The following is a 17,334-nucleotide window of genomic DNA, read 5'->3' as shown; positions in this document are numbered from 1 at the left end:
AAAGGAGTGCAGGACCGGTGTGGCTCTTGACTTCCAGGCACCACAGACGCAGCACTGCATGGCAGTGTCTCACCTGGCACGTCGAATAGGTTCTGGGGAGCTTCGGGGGCGCAGCGGAAGAGACGGTAGCAGAGCAAAAGGAGGAGTCAGCCGAGGAGGAGAGGGAGGATGGAGTAGGAGAAGAGGAAGGCCTGCATGCAGTCTGTGGCTGTAACACCAAATCCACACGGGTGCCACAGGTTTCATGCTTGATGGCCGTCAGCAGGTTCACCCAGTGGGCAGTAAAAGTTATGTACGTTCCCTGCCTATGTTTGGTGGACCATGTGTCTGTGGTCAGATGAATCTTGGCACCGACACTGTGTGCCAGAGATATATTACATTGCCGCTGAATGTGGTCATATAGTTGAGGGATGCCCTTCTGGGAGAAATGTTTCCTTCCGGGCACCTTCCATTGCGGTGTGCCAATGGCCACAAATTTTATAAAGGCCTCTGAGTCCACCAGTTTATATGGCAGTAGTTGGCGGGCTAGCAGTTTTGACAAGCCAGAGGTCAGCCATTGGGCAAGAGGGTTATCCGGCATCATCATCTTTTTTCGCTCGAACATTTGGGGCAAGGAAGCCTGCCTTTTGCCAGATGAACGCGACAATGGCACGGTGGAAGGTGGAGAGGAGAACAACTGGGAGGAGAGAGGAGAAGGAGAACATGCAGGACGGGGAGCGCCGGGAGTGTGGCTTTGTGGGTTCTGACGGTGTTGCTCCCACTGGGCTCGGTGATGGGAAGCCAGGTGCTTTCTTAAGGCGGTCGTCCCTAGGTGAGTGTTGGGCTTACCGCGACTTATGGGTTGACAGCACAGGCTGCAGATGGCAACACTATTGTCAGCAGCAGACACGTTGCCTCGTTCCAGATACTTTAGCAGTCTGCTTTTTGCCTCCTGTGCACTGTCAGCTCTGCCTGCTTCTCCTCCTTCTCCTCCCTATCTGCTGCTCTGTCTCTCCCTCTGAACTCCCCTCCTCTTTCTCTCTTGTTGGCACCCACGTGACGTCCATCGACACGTCATCATCGTCACCTTCACCACCACTGACATTAGAGACCTCAGAGTAGGCAGCAACAGCGGGGACCACCCTCCTTGAGCTGATCTGGGTACTGTCGTCAGACTGCTGGGTGGCGACCGTTGTCACCTCCTCTTCCTGATCCAATGCCAAGAATGGCGGTAAGGTCTTGTAATAGATGGGAAAATAATTCCTCTGACTCGAGCGGAGGGGATATCGTGGTGGTGGTGGTGTCTTTGGGGGTGCACACAGCAGAGAGTGAAGAGGTAAAGAGGATGCAGATAGAGAGGATAAGGAGGGTGCAGAAGCGGAAGGCTGAGTAAGCCACTCAACCAAGTCTGGTGCGTGCTTTGACGTAATCGCACGCACCTTCTGCAATTTCCCACTTAGGCTCCGGCCTGGTGCATCTGCCCGACCCCTACCACCCCTGTGGAATGGTCTGCCTCTTCCTCTGCCTGTCCTTTTCAAAATGACCCTGTGACAAAAGTCCCTATAGAAGAGCAGTATTTGTGGAAGGTATATCATACCCCTGCCTCAATCACTTTTTTGGGGGGCAACTGGTATATCACACCAGTAGAAATTATGTTCCAATAGTGTTTCTCACTCTGTGTAGATGCGGTAACGCAGCAAAACCGCAAACAAATGCTGCACTACCTAAACGCACTATATAGAAAGTATATTATTGGTATATAACACTCCTGCTTCAATCAATTTTTTTGGGGGGGCAACTGGTAAATCACACCAGTAGAAATTTTTGGTTCCAATAGCGTTTGGCACTCTGTGTGGCTGCAGTATCGCAGCAGAACTGCACACAACTGCAGCACAATAGAAATACACTATAATATACTTTCTATGTTAGAAAGTATATTATAAGTATATCACACCCCTCAGTATGTCACACCTATCGATAGCACACCTACAGTCATGTGAAAAAATTAGGACACCCTTTGAAAGCATGTGGTTTTTTGTAACATTTTTAATAAAAGGTTATTTCATCTCCGTTTCAACAATACAGAGAGATTAAAGTAATCCAACTAAACAAAGAAAACTGAAGAAAAGTCTTTTCAAGATCTTCTGTAAATGTCATTCTACAAAAATGCCTATTCTAACTGAGGAAAAAGATAGGACACCCTTGCCCCTAATAGCGAGTGTTACCTCCTTTGGCTGAAATAACTGCAGTGAGACGGTTCTTGTAGCCATCTACCAGTCTTCGACATCGGTCTGAGGAAATTTTACCCCACTCCTCAATGCAGAACTTTTTCAGCTGTGAGATGTTTGAGGGGTTTCTTGCACGTACAGCCCTTTTCAAGTCACCCCACAGCATCTCAATGGGATTCAAATCTGGACTTTGACTTGGCCATTCCAGGACTCTCCATTTCTTCTTTTTCAGCCAATCTTTGGTTGATTTACTAGTATGTTTTGGGTCATTGTCATGTTGCATGGTCCAGTTCCGCTTCAGCTTTAATTTTCTAACTGATGGTCTCACATGTTCTTCAAGCACCTTCTGATACACAGTAGAATTCATCGTGGATTCTATGATGGTGAGCTGACCAGGTCCTGCTGCAGCAAAGCAGCCCCAAACCATGACACTTCCACCTCCATGCTTCACAGTTGGTATGAGGTTCTTTTCTTGGAATGCTGTGTTTGGTTTACGCCAAACATGTCCTCTGCTGTTGTGTCCAAATAATTCAATTTTGGACTCATCTGTCCAAAGAACATTATTCCAGAAGTCCTGGTCTTTGTCAACTTTATCTCTGGCAAATGTCAGTCTGGCCTCGATGTTTCTCTTGGAAAGCAAAGGTTTCCTCCTTGCACACCTCCCATGCAAGTTAAACTTGTACAGTCTCTTTCTGATTGTAGAGGCATGTACTTCTACATCAACAGTAGCCAGAGCCTGCTGTAGTTCTCGAGATGACACTTTAGGGTTTTTGGAGACCTCTTTTAGCATCTTGCGGTCTGCTCTTGGGGTGAACTTGCTGGGGCGAGCAGTCCTGGGCATGTTGGCAGTTGTTTTGAAAGCCCTCCACTTGTAGACTATCTTCCGGACAGTGGAATGGCTGATTTCAAAATCTTTTGAGATCTTTTTAAATCCCTTCCCAGACTCATAGGCTGCTACAATCTTTTTTCTGAAGTCCTCTGACAGCTCTTTTGCTCTCACCATGGTGCTCACTCTCACTTCAACAGTCAGGAGCACACCAAACTAAATGTCTGAGGTTTAAATAGGGCAAGCCTCATTCAACATGCAGAGTAACGATCTACTAATTATGTGCACCTGGTGTGATATACCTGTGTGAGATCTGAGCCAATTTAAGAGGGAATACATGTGAGGGTGTCCTATCTTTTTCCTCAGTTAGAATAGGCATTTTTGTAGAATGACATTTACAGAAGATCTTGAAAAGACTTTTCTTCAGTTTTCTTTGTTTAGTTGGATTACTTTAATCTCTCTGTATTGTTGAAACGGAGATGAAATAACCTTTTATTAAAAATGTTACAAAAAACCACATGCTTTCAAAGGGTGTCCTAATTTTTTCACATGACTGTATACCAGTCCTAAAATAGGACTTTTGTGGCCCTATTAGCTAGCATTTGGTGTCTGAAACAGTCTGTCCCTGCTCCACACAGCAACCTCTCCCTACACTGGCCAAAGAATGAATGTAAAATGGCGGCCAGATCAGGTTTAGTTATAAGGTAGGGGGTATGTCCATGTGCTAAAAACATCTCGTCAAAGTTCTTCACAATGTAAAAGAATATGGCAGGAGCGAATATTGCCTTATGTTCGCAAGTTCGGCGAAATCGCGAACGCGCAAAGTTCAAGGCCAGCTCGACTGAAGAGACATTCACTCCACTGAGAGCTATGTTTTTATGGGAACAAGAGGCCAAAATAGGTATTTAGAACAGTTATATAATGTTTATATTGTTAATATAGTGATTAGAACTGTATACTGAACCAGTTATATTTGTGTTTGCTTACAGTGCCACCAAATTGCAAATATAAATTGCAAGCTACAATTGCAAACTACAAAGTTCACAATCCAAATTAAAATTCCATATTGCAATCCAAATTGCATACAACCATTCCAGATCATACTCAACCAATCTGCAAATAGTTACTGCAAACTGCAAACCCAGTTTAGCCAGTAGAACTGTTAAATCTCAGATATACCTCTCAGAGAGATCATATATAACTTAAAGTGACAGTACAGATACTGAAGAGAGAAATATATCCACCATTTTATGTTGAATGACAAGACTGACCAGTTGAACCACCATCTTATGCAAACCGCCATTTTGTGATACTTTATTTAACACACTTTTTTTACATGGACCATCTGCTGCGGAGTAGGCAGTGTTATATGAAGAAAAGTTGAAGTTAATAAAGAAGTTATTTCAAGCATTTGGTGTGCTCCTTAAACCTACTGTTTCCATAGAACGGCGCTAGAGGAATTACAGAGTAATAGACAGTCTGGTTAGACTAAGAGTCAGAGATATCAGAATTCTTCTAATGCCACAGCGCAAAAGGCACTTCATAGTGCTGCGCCTGCCACAATTCTTAATGTGGAAATTTCAGATTTGGATGTTTTGGCTTCGTTCTCCAAGGACCCCACAGTTTTTTCTATAGTTGTAACTCTGTCCTGGATCTTTGTAACCATCATCCCTTATCAGGACCACATCTGTCTGGATTACCCTGAGCTGCGTTGAGATGTTCTGTATTAAATGTCCTTTTTCTTTTTTACCGCGGCCAGCATTTCTTTTAGTGGGGCAGGCTCCACAATAGATTAATAATTTAACTCTTCCTCGCCTCCTCACCTCTTCATTCTGAAGATCCTCCTCCATTACTTCACCCACTCAGGATCCAGCATTTTTTTAACCATTTAAATCATCCGTCCCTTTTTGTCCTGCTCTTGTAATTATATTTGGGGACTTTAAAAAACGGATCTATTTTTGACTCTTCAAGTGTTTTCTACCCCATTTTTTGAGATGCATGTTCCGCCATTTCCTTCCCTCTCTTTTTATGTATATATATATATATATATATATATATATATACAGTACAGACCAAAAGTTTGGACACACCTTCTCATTCAAAGAGTTTTTATTTTCATGACTATGAAAATTGTAGATTCACACTGAAGGCATCAAAACTATGAATTAACACATGTGGAATTATATACATAACAAAAAAGTGTGAAACAACTGAAAATATGTCATATTCTATGTTCTTCAAAGTAGCCACCTTTTGCTTTGATTACTGCTTTGCACACTCTTGGCATTCTCTTGATGAGCTTCAAGAGGTAGTCACCTGAAATGGTTTTCACTTCACAGGTGTGCCCTGTCAGGTTTAATAAGTGGGATTTCTTGCCTTATAAATGAGGTTGGGACCATCAGTTGCGTTGTGGAGAAGTCAGGTGGATACACAGCTGATAGTCCTACTGAATAGACTGTTAGAATTTGTATTATGGCAAGAAAAAAGCAGCTAAGTAAAGAAAAACGAGTGGCCATCATTACTTTAAGAAATGAAGGTCAGTCAGTCCGAAAAATTGGGAAAACGTAGAAAGTGTCCCCAAGTGTAGTCACAAAAACCATCAAGCGCTACAAAGAAACTGGCTCACATGCGGACCGCCCCAGGAAAGGAAGACCAAGAGTCACCTCTGCTGCGGAGGATAAGTTCATCCGAGTCACCAGCCTCAGAAATCGCAGGTTAACAGCAGCTCAGATTAGAGACCAGGTCAATGCCACACAGAGTTCTAGCAGCAGACACATCTCTAGAACAACTGTTAAGAGGAGACTGTGTGAATCAGGCCTTCATGGTAGAATATCTGCTAGGAAACCACTGCTAAGGACAGGCAACAAGCAGAAGAGACTTGTTTGGGCTAAAGAACACAAGAAATGGTCATTAGACCAGTGGAAATCTGTGCTTTGGTCTGATGAGTCTAAATTTGAGATCTTTGGTTCCAACCACCGTGTCTTTGTGCGATGCAGAAAAGGTGAACGGATGGACTCTACATGCCTGGTTCCAACCGTGAAGCATGGAGGAGGAGGTGTGATGGTGTGGGGGTGCTTTGCTGGTGACACTGTTGGGGATTTATTCAAAATTGAAGGCATACTGAACCAGCATGGCTACCACAGCATCTTGCAGCGGCATGCTATTCCATCCGGTTTGCGTTTAGTTGGACCATCTTTTTTTTTTCAACAGGACAATAACCCCAAACACACCTCCAGGCTGTGTAAGGGCTATTTGACCATGAAGGAGACTGATGGGGTGCTGCGCCAGATGACCTGGCCTCCACAGTCACCGGACCTGAACCCAATTGAGATGGTTTGGGGTGAGCTGGACCGCAGAGTGAAGGCAAAAGGGCCAACAAGTGCTAAGCATCTCTGGGAACTCCTTCAAGACTGTTGGAAGACCATTTCAGATGACTACCTCTTGAAGCTCGTCAAGAGAATGCCAAGAGTGTGCAAAACAGTAATCAAAGCAAAAGGTGGCTACTTTGAAGAACCTAGAATATGACATATTTTCAGTTGTTTCACACTTTTTTGTTTTTTTTACTAACCCTTTCCCTCTTCCCTTTTTCTTTCCCTTCCCCCTTCCCTCTCTCTCCCCTCCTCCTCTTCCTTCTTTTCCTCCGGTTTAGTTATATTTCAATACTCCAAAATGAAGATTCAGCATTAGTTCATCCAAATCAGTCCCAATGCTTATTTGATATCAGAATCAGAAGTATTACAAACAGCACAGGCTGTGGGCACTTATTCACATATACCGTATATGTCTAATAAACAGCCGAGGGGTCAGGGAGACATATTCAAAGCTCATAAGAAGGGTAACTTATTCATAGAGACGGAAGATGACTTATTTATAAAGCCAGGAGAGGGAAGAGGCGCAACGTAGCTCCTCGCTACGTCATGACATCAGCTAAACCAACAGCCACTTTTAAAATTGCCCTGAAATATGACCCGAAACTGCATTCTGGAGTCAACAGGACTCAAAAAATTTAAAACTGTGAAACACAGAAAAGAGAGAGAGAGAGAGAGAGAGAGAGAAAATAAGAATAAAGAAATACAGAATATATGAGCTTAAATAGGTCAAAAACAATGGCAGTGCAATAAACACTATGAGATCATAAAATTACCATTGCTAATTATAAACACTGTTCTATCCACTTATAATTAATGTTGTTATAGCGCCCTCTACTGGCCTCCAACAAATAAAGCTACCAGTAAAGAATTTTATTAATTCATCATAAATAATGTTAAAAAGTCTGTAGCAGCGGCATGCATATACAAAATAAAAATAAAACCATTAAGGGCGTGTAACGCTACAAAACAGTCCCATAGATGAACTAGGCGCAGACCAGTACTACTTCCCCTGTAAAATCCAATTCCCAACAGATACAATAAATAGATATTCTAAAGTGCCTAGTGCAAACCAAGTACTATATGATACAATAGGGAATGGCGCTAACTAATATAGCTCAAACCTCATTAAATAACTATGCAAAGTGCAATTCATATAAGACACAGTTCATTAGGGAATACATTATAGAAAATGATAACGACCAGTGTGGCTCAGACCAGGGGGTGTATTAATGGTCTGCGCCGAGTTCATCTAAGCAGGCATGCTCAACCTGCGGCCCTCCAGCTGCTGTAAAACTACAACTCCCACGATGCCCTTCTGTAGAATGATAGCTGGAGGCTGTCAGGGAATGATGGGAGTTGTAGTTCTGCAACAGCTAGAGGGCCGCAGGTTGACCATGCCTGATCTATGGGACTGTTTTGGAGCGTTACACGCCCATAATGGCTCTATTTTTCTTTTGTATATGCCATGCCGCTGCTACTGACTTTTTAACATTATTTATGATGACTTAATAAAGTGTATTTCTAGACTATTTGTGTACTGTGTTTTTATGGTTCCATCCGGAGGTGAAGTAAAGTGACCCAAGCATACTCACTGCATTCCTTCTACTTAAAAGAGATGTAGGCTTTTGCTGGTTAAAGAGGTTGTCCCATCTGGACATTTATGTCATATCAATAGGATATGACATAAATCTCCTACAGGTGTGGGTCCCACTGGGACAGGCTCCTACTCAAGATGGTGAATACGGGAGAACTCCGCGCACGTGAGGCTTTCTCCATTCACTGCTACGGGACTTTCAACAATAGCTGAGCACTGGTTCGGCTATTTTTGGAAGTGCCTTAAGGCTGTATTACACAGCCCGATGTCGCAGATGATTATCGGGAGGGAAGCGTTCCCTCCCAGCAATCGCTTGCTCGCTAGCGGCGGACACCACTGCTATTACATGCATCGATCTCCTCAGTAGCATGGGGAGGAGTGATCGATATGCCTTTGCTCGTCACCATGCTGTATAGCGATTTGCTGGCGACAGATCGTTGTTAGAAACTACGATCTGCTGTCTGCAAATTATTTTTTAACATGTCAAAAGATTTGGATCTCCCGTTAAATGAGCATTTTCCGGAGCCTGACAGATCTCACTAAGGCTACTTTCACATTAGCGGCAGACTTCTCCGGATCCGTGCTGCCGCTAGTGCACACGTGCCGCCGGAAGTCCACTCCGGCCCCATTCATACATTTCGTAGTTTTATTCCGGCCGCCGCTCGGCATGTTTGCTGTGCTGCGGCCGGACCTCCGGCCTGCCCGCATTATAGTGAATGGGGCCGGAGCGGACTTCCGGCAGCACGCGTGCTCTAGTGTAACACCCCAGAGTGTCATCTTATGCATTGTTGTCCAGGTCCTATACACTGTGCATTCCTAATCTGTTTGTAACTGTTATAAATGTAATGTGCCTGGTTCACCAGCAGGTGGCAGAAAACACAGCAGAGCTGTACTTGGAAAGAATATAGAATGGAACTTTCCAGTCCATTTTAAACCCCCCTCTGGAAAGAAGTGGGCCAGTCCTACTTCCTGCAGGAAGGGTGGGGACCAGTTGTGGTTAGGTTTAGGTCTTCCCTAGACAGGGGAAGGGTGTACAGGGGCACGTCTCTGTTGGACGTGCCCACACCAGCCAGAACACCTTAAGCTCTGCTGGCCATAGAGGCCAAAGCTTAAGGCCTCAGGAGCCAGGAGAAAAGTTTCCTGGCATAATCTAGAGTCAGACTACAGAGAAGAAGTGCAGCATACAGAAGAAGCTGAGTTATCCAGTCAGTCTGTCAGTACAGCAGTGAGAGAAACAGATATAGCAGAGTTTGCCTGCCAGTTAAATGCTAAAGCTTGCTGGAACCAAGACAAAGCCTATAAACCGTTGGAAGAAACGTTTATACAAGTAAAGCTGCTGTTGAACTTCATCTCAAGGCCTGGACTCAAGTTATTATTTTATCCCTCAATTATTCCCCGTATTTATTGCTTTGGAGCCAAAGCCTGGAGTCCGGAGTAGGAGCACCGTGACACACATAAAGAGACATTTAGACCGCACCATACCACTCGGCATTCCTACACCTGGGACGCGTTATAGAGAGGGCCCTAGGGGGAGGCGCCCGTTGCACTAGCGGCAGTACGTATCCGGCAGGCTGTTCACCCGCCGGAACAGCCTGCCGGAGAAGGCTGCCGCTAATGTGAAAGTAGCCTAACGCCAGTGTGAAACTATCCTTAGTTACTGAGCAGCCAGATCATCCTCAGAGGTGTCTTGGATCGAGTGTGTCCAAGCACAAAGCACATGAACAGACTCTTACCTCCTCTATGCCATACGTGACCACTGTGATATCGGCCAGGAACAGATACCCCACTAGCTGGGTTTACAATCATTAATGCCAATGTCACCTTCTAATTATGCAATGCAAAAAATCGGTAAATTGCTTTGTGCACATTCTTGTAGAATGAATCATTTTTACGCTTTCCACAGACACTGGCAGGAAAGTGAATATCCAACTTTCTGTGCCCAGGTATAAAGATGTGGGATGACAAAAAGTGCAGGAGTCGCCCATACACTCTCCATGATGCTATCAATCACGGAGTGATGTAGCTTTCCATGATGATCTGTGATCTCATTGGCGGCTGATTGCTGGGGGGGGGGAAGAGGTTCTCAAAGAGCCTTCTCCCCCAGATAACTTATATGCTCATGACGTGGGAAATTGGGTTCTGCTCCAAATGCCAGTGTTGTTGTTGAAAAAGGAACTGCCGTGTAAAGCATGGGTGACGGACAATCGCAACAACGTGAGACTCTGATGTGGTGATTTCACAGTTACTGAACAAAGCCATCCACCCACGGAGTTTAACCTTTTGCACATACAAGCCGAGGTTGATCCAGAAGAAGGTGAGAATGGTGCACTGACCATTAAACCACCGACTGGCAACTGAATGGATACCTAGATCAATGCTGTACACGGTTGTATAAGATCAGAAAAACATGGGCACTTTCCGCCAAAAGTGACGCCACCCTAGTCCATGAGCCATGTCCTACATTACAGCATTCAATTGCACAGGGTTGCGCTGCAAAATCAGACATAGCCCCTCCAAAAGAGTGGCGCTGTTTTGGCAAAAAAAAGCAGCCATGTTTTTATATTCTATTTATTAAATTTTTTATTATTGCATTAAAAAGAATGTACGTGAGCAGTGTCTCATTCAGATATTTGCAGGAAGCGTACTCAAGACAATAGGAAGTTCTCATTGGCCCAGAGCAAAGCTTCAAAGAACAACAGCTTGGGAATGAGCTCAGTAACATTAACAAAGAAATCTGCTTCAGCCAGGTTCAACCCAGGTTTCCTTTTTCCTGTCAAATGCCCCTAAAGCCTCAAGATGGCCCTTTTCCTTCTTCAGGATGCCACGTCCACAAGACTAAAGAGGAGAGCATCGCAAAAAACACAGGTGAGTGAAGCAATCACTCACCAGCCATCCTTGTAAGGTCACATGTGGTGTGAGATAGCAAATGCACCAGGCGGAAAGGAGACCATGTTGGTATAAGGGTATGCTCACACGTGGAGCATGTCTAAGGCTTGAAAGGGAACATTGTCATATCTTAACCCCCTCAGCCTGGAATTACAGACACGTTTGCAAGAACCTTATTGCCAGCCTTAGAATCTGCAGAGATAGAGACTTTGGGATTCTAGAGAGAAGGAGTACCACTACCCCCATCATTGTGCAGCAATCCATCCATCCATCTAGTATTGCACTGTGATTTGTTTCAAACTGTGCTTTAATACCATTGGATATCCTACAACTCACATTCTGCACTTTAGAAAAGAGAGACATTATTTTCTACCACTGGCCTGGTTACTGACTTCAGCACCATTCCATGGCCACCGCACCTACATCTCCTGCCTTGCACTCGTACCAAACCCATAAGACCAAGGACACCCCAACCACCATCAGGTAGGAGCCCCAACATCAGGGTGTGCTCCAAAGGAATAAAAGGTGCGCCCACCTGTCACTGCCCAGCCCTAGATCGCTGTGAGGCTTGCCACTATGATTTGTGTGTCTTTGCCAGAGCCACTATCACTCCCATACGGAGGATAAGCATAGTTGTAAACACGTTCTTTTCTTATGTTTTGAGATATTATGGGTCCTCTCATCAATATTCTTCTCTCTAAAGTCAGTTTGCAGACCCTTTTAAAATATATTTTATTATTTATACTTAAAATAAATGCTCCTTAATGGTGGCTTGATGTCATACATAGAGTGCAGGCCTCCAACCGGCTACTCCTAATGTATGATAGCATCCGCCACAGTTATGACATACAGACAATACAGACTTACACAGTGTACAATGTGAATTGGAAGGTAGATGGTTGGTGTGGGGAATCTTTCCCTAGTACACACTCTTTCTAACCTTTGTCCAGGGGTCGCCCCTGATGGTGGGGTTCCCTGTCCGCGTACCTTCCCTCCTTTCCCTATAACACCCTAACGGTGATAGTGTAGTCTAAACAAATAACATATATAAGATACTGCCACAACATAGATAATTGCTTTGTACAACAATTATCTATGTTGTGGCAGCATCGTATATATGTTATATGTTTACACTACACTATCACCGTTAGGGTGTTATAGGGAAAGGAGGGAAGGTACGCGGACAGGGAACCCCACCATCAGGGGCGACCCCTGGACAAAGGTTAGAAAGAGTGTGTACTAGGGAAAGATTACCCACACCATTTACCTTCCAATTCACATTGTACACTGTGCTAGGCCTCATGCACACAACAGTGTTTTTTCACTGTCAGTGATTTGGCTTCAGTGGTCCGTGTCCGATTTTGCTTCAATTGTGTTTCCTTGTGTCTTCCTTTTTTTTTTGTCTGACAGGGGAAGAAAAGGAAGGTTAATGAAAAGTGTAATTTTATTGCACCAAAGTCTTGTAGAAAAAAAACGCGGACATGGATGACATCCAGTTGTGCATCCGTTTTTTTGACGGACCCATTGACTTGAATGGGTCGGTCCTCTGTTTTCCACTGACAAGAATAGGACAGGTTATATTTTTTGGACTGACTGGAATCACGTATGCAGAGAAAAAACGGAGGACTATCAGTTTGGGAAATGAATGGGACCTCCGCTAAACTGTGAAAAATTAAGGAACGGACGCGGATGCACACAACGGTCGTGTGCATGAGGCCTAAGTCTGTATTGTCTGTATGTCATAACTGTGGCGGATGCTATCATACAATAAGAGTAGCCGGTTGGAGGCCTGTACTTTATGTATGACATCAAGCCACCACTAAGGGGCATTTATTTTAAGTATAAATAATAAAATAATATTTTAAAAGGGTCTGCAAACTGACTTTAGAGATAAGCATAGTTGTAATTCTGCCATTTTCATGACACCTAAAAACATATGCTGAAGGCAAGAGCATACAGAAGGGAGGAGCTGGCAGAGGGAGCAAGAGGAGCCAGGGTGCACACAGTGGCTTGAGCCCACCCTCAGTGCACTTGACAGCATTACATTCCGCTTCACTGTGCCTGGAGAATTACCTGGAGACCGCCTCCCTCTAAAAACCGTTTCCTGAATTTTGTTCAATCCCGATCAACGGGATGAATGCAAGTATGAAACTGACAGACATGTAACCACCACGGCTGGTTAGATCAGGGGGTGCTCGACACTACATTATGTTCCTTCATTGTATATAGTGCTTACGGTGTATATCACCAGTCCAGGTGTTGTGCCTGTATACTCTGCATATGGAGATGTGAATATTCGTCTACCCTCAGACACATAGGGGATGTGGGAGAAGGGACAGTATTTGAATATATTCTATGTTACCAATCTCCAAGACCAGCACCAAAAATTCATCTTCTTTATTTAAGTCAAATAAAAATGCCCTAAATATTCTGTAACATATCACATCAAGGACAGAGAAACATAACAAGCTGACGCGTTTCATGTCTTTGCTCATAGTCTCATTTTACTACAAAACGTTTAGGTCTGATATTGAGCTAATGCCGTATACCATCCAGTTAAATGACTGAACCCCTCCACCTAATCTACAAAGTAAAGATTTAGCGGAGCTGCATGTCATACAACTACTTCTTTTGTGTGGACCACCTAAGATAAGGTTCTCCTGCCATCCTATGGGAAACCTGAGCTAACACATGTGATTAAATGGCTGCACTAAATAAGGGCTCACTCAGACGACCATATGAATGGGTGGAACGGGTGCAGACCCAATAATTTCAATGGGGCCTGCAAAACATGCGTCAGCACACCGTGTAGGTTCCGTTCCGCGGCACCGCAAAAAGATAGAGCAAGTCCGATTCTTGTCCTCAATCGCGGATAGAATAGGCATTTCTATCATAGGGCTAGCCATGTAGGGACCGTAAAATGCGGAACGCACATGGCTGGTATCCGGGTTTTGCAGACCGCAAAACACATACCGTCATTTGAATGAGCCCTAAAACTTACCTCTGCTGCAGTGACAAGCAGGTCTGCTACAAGGGCAAAGTCCGCTCTGCTGCATTGAAAAGCTTAGCCCTGCAACACTGCTAAGCTCAGCTCTGCTGCACTGAAAAACGTAGCACTGCTACATTGGCAAATAATCTATCATGGCAACACATTCTTTATGTCAGTTAATATCATAGATTCTCTATAACTTGTCCCAACATCTAAACAGAAACAGTTTTCAAAGTCCATTCCTCAACGATTCTCATTAACGTAGGGATGCAAGATATATGGACCGTTGTAAAATTGGAGTATCGTAAATCCTGCACCAGATTTATGCTACAATTCTGTTTGTGCGCCCAAAATTTGTCCATGCACCAGAATTTTCCTATGCACCAAAAATGCCAGAGGGCGATGCTCTGAGCACCAATAGTGGGCACCGCAAAATGAATGTTATGTGTTAAAGGGAACCTGTCACATAGAAGACGCGTATTAAATGGCCAGCATTACCTTATAGAAGTCTGCAGCTTGTTTCCAAAGTTGGTTTTGTCCTTGGTGTCAGGCAAAAATAACACTTTTATTCCCCTGCCCACTTCATGTAAATTAGGCCCTGAAGTCAAGCTGGCCGCACCCCTTAAAGTTGCGGCGAGCTTGACCGGACGTTTTCTTGGTGACAGGTTCCCTTTAAAGCAATTAGAAGCGATACATATTTATTCAAGCTAAATCGCAGTTACCTTGAGGAGTGTAAGAGTTGGTGAACTCCCTGCGCCCTGGCAGCCTTAATGCTGTTCCTCAGCTCTGAGCTCTGTCTGTGGCTTCTACTAACTTACAATGCGAGCATATCCTGTCAGCCTTTCCTGAAGGTGTTTCCTACCATTGGGTTTTCCCAACTTTTATTTTGACAAACCGTCTTTACTGAGCGAAACATTCTTTTCCGATAATTCATTTGGGAGATGATGAAATAAAAGCAAACATTACCCCCGGTCTAATCCGCATGGAGCAATGCTGCAAGGTGAAGTGTAAAGCACTCTCTGTAGTTTCTCCTGCTCCTCAAGTTGAAACATCCTCTGGCACGAAAGATAGTGACTTCTTCTAAAATATGATGAGTAACTGTGCAAACATGGCTGGCAATGCAAGCATGCCCCTGCCAAAAAAAGTGTAGCAAAACGCGACAATAATATTTAAGTGTGGTGAGGTGTAACTCTTGGCTAGACGAGACGTGTTTAGCTCAACAAGGGATGGCCAAGCAAAGGTCACAAAATGGTATAAGAGCCACCAAACAATATACAGTTGAGACTGATGGTTAGGAGTATACCGTATTTTTTGCCTCATAAGACACCCCTCCCCCTTGAAAAATGGGGGAAAAATGTCCCTGTGTCTTATTGGGTGAGTACTAATGAGCGCTTCCATTATGGGTAAGGCTCTGTACTCACCGCTTCCTGGTCCTCACGCTGTGCGAGCCGGGTCACAGCACAGCTGCGGCATGAAGAAGGCTGGAGGTGTGGAGCGGCAGCGTTCGGAGCAGGAGGGGTAAGTGTTTTTATTTTATTTTATGTGCTCTGTGGCATGGGGGCTGATATGATGCAATAGGGGCTGAAATATGGCAATGGGGGCTGATATGAGAAGCAATGGGGGCTGATATGAGAGGCAATGGGGGCTGATATGATGTAATGGGGGCTGAAATATGGCAATGGGGGCTGATATGAGAGGCAATGGGGGCAGATATGAGAGGCAATGGGGGCAGATATGAGAGGCAATGGGGCTGAAATATGGCAATGGGGCAGATATGAGAGGCAAATGGGGGCAGATATGAGAGGCAAATGGGGGCTGATATAAGGCAATGGGGCTGATATGAGGCAATGGAAGCTGATATGAGAGGAAATGGGGGCCGATATGAGGCAATAAGGGTCTGATATGAGGCAATCAAGGGCTGATATGAGACAATGGGGGGCTAATATGAGGCATGGGGGGCTAATCCCGTCACACTGATGAATGGGGGGTCTTATTAACATTGGGGGTCTGATTGGGGCTGTGAGCTGAGATCTGATTAACACTGGTCTGATTGCTGGTCAGATCTGAGGTCTAATGAAAAATATTATTTTCTTATTGTCCTCCTCTAAAACCTAGGTGTGTCTTTAAGTGGCGAGAAATACGGTAGATTGCCTAGAACATCAGCAATGGTCTAGAGAAATATAAATTATTATTTTTTGGTACTCGCATTGCATTTACATTATGTATTGTAATTACTATTTTATAAAATACAATAAAAATGTAATGTTCTAAAATGTCATCAGACACTTTTGCATTTTTCACATTTTATTATGTTGTGACCTTGTACTGAAATTTTTGTTATGGGGAGGGGGAACGCATGTTCTCAGTCTCCTGCTGGACGCCCTGACCCGTAGGAGCAGTGTTGTCAAATTAATGAGATTACAAGGTTCTTCCATTTTCTAGCCCCCAAAATTATAACTAGTGTTTGTTGTTGATAACAATGAAATAAATACACATTGTACAAGTATAACACATAAGGCCACATACGTGTTGCAGACCCATGTGATTAGTAGGTTAAGACTGTTACCTTTAACCTTCAGGTAATGTCCTCCAAATCTGTATGCCTCAAAGTTGAGGGATAAAGGAGTGTTGGACTGGTCCAGAAAGATATCCACCTTATTCAGTTCAATTCCTTTCCTTTCAAATGCCGGTATCAAGACTTCTCTAGAATGAGATTAATTTATCTTGTTAATTAAGAAAGTGCAAGTAAAATATCTATCAATCTATCTAGATGAAGAAAAAGCAGCACACTGATGGATTAGGGGCAATCCCCCTATGGATCGACGACCAAGATCCGCTTTGTATAAAAATCGTAAAGAGAGGACAGCACTCCACAAATTGCGTCTAAAAAAGTGGATGTCTTATTCACCCATAAATCAGCAACGTTTCAGCTCTACTCAATGGAGCCTATCTGTCTGTCTATCTATCTATCTATCTATCTATCTGTATCTATCTAATATCTATCTTTCTCATTTATCTATCTATCTGTAAGGGTGTGGAGCAATGTTCATTAATGCTGTTGAATGTCATTTGTATTATGCCTGCAATGTCTCTCTTTTGTCAGTAGATGGTGACAAAGGATAAGATATAGTCTCACTGAATCTGTTAGCAGAGAAAAGTTATATTCAGTTTTGTCTTTCAAAGTTTAAATAAAGTTAATTTAGGGGCTTAGTAGGACCTTCAGAAGGGTGATAGTGAACTGTAATTGCAGATTTGAGGCTCCACGAAGATATTAACTTACTGCACCACACTCTCCCTGGAAGAGCAGGAGTTCCGGTGCAGAGCAGGAAGTGACCATAACGAGGCTGCCTGGTAAATGCTGAGGATGTCAGGAGAGAACCCCTGTGGAGCCTGGAAGAGGATTTACGGCTCATAGTGGAGTCTGGCAACAGCATCAAGGGAATATTCGCAGTGACGACTCT

At 44.0% G+C, this 17,334-nt stretch overlaps 1 protein-coding gene across 2 annotated transcripts in view; it reads right to left on the bottom strand.

The window, feature by feature from the left end:
• PLEKHG5 (pleckstrin homology and RhoGEF domain containing G5) overlaps positions 1-17,334 on the bottom strand; it is a 283,957-nt gene that overhangs the window by 69,919 nt on the left and 196,704 nt on the right. For both annotated transcript variants that reach the window (XM_044282134.1, XM_044282135.1), the window contains one exon: positions 16,440-16,576. In XM_044282134.1, coding sequence (XP_044138069.1) covers positions 16,440-16,576 — 137 coding nt within the window. The remainder of the gene's footprint in view (positions 1-16,439; positions 16,577-17,334) is intronic.

The sequence above is a fragment of the Bufo gargarizans genome, chromosome 2 (genome assembly GCF_014858855.1).
Source record: "Bufo gargarizans isolate SCDJY-AF-19 chromosome 2, ASM1485885v1, whole genome shotgun sequence".
In the NCBI taxonomy this organism is placed as follows: Eukaryota; Metazoa; Chordata; class Amphibia; order Anura; family Bufonidae; genus Bufo; species Bufo gargarizans.
This window is presented reverse-complemented; position numbering and strand designations above follow the sequence as displayed.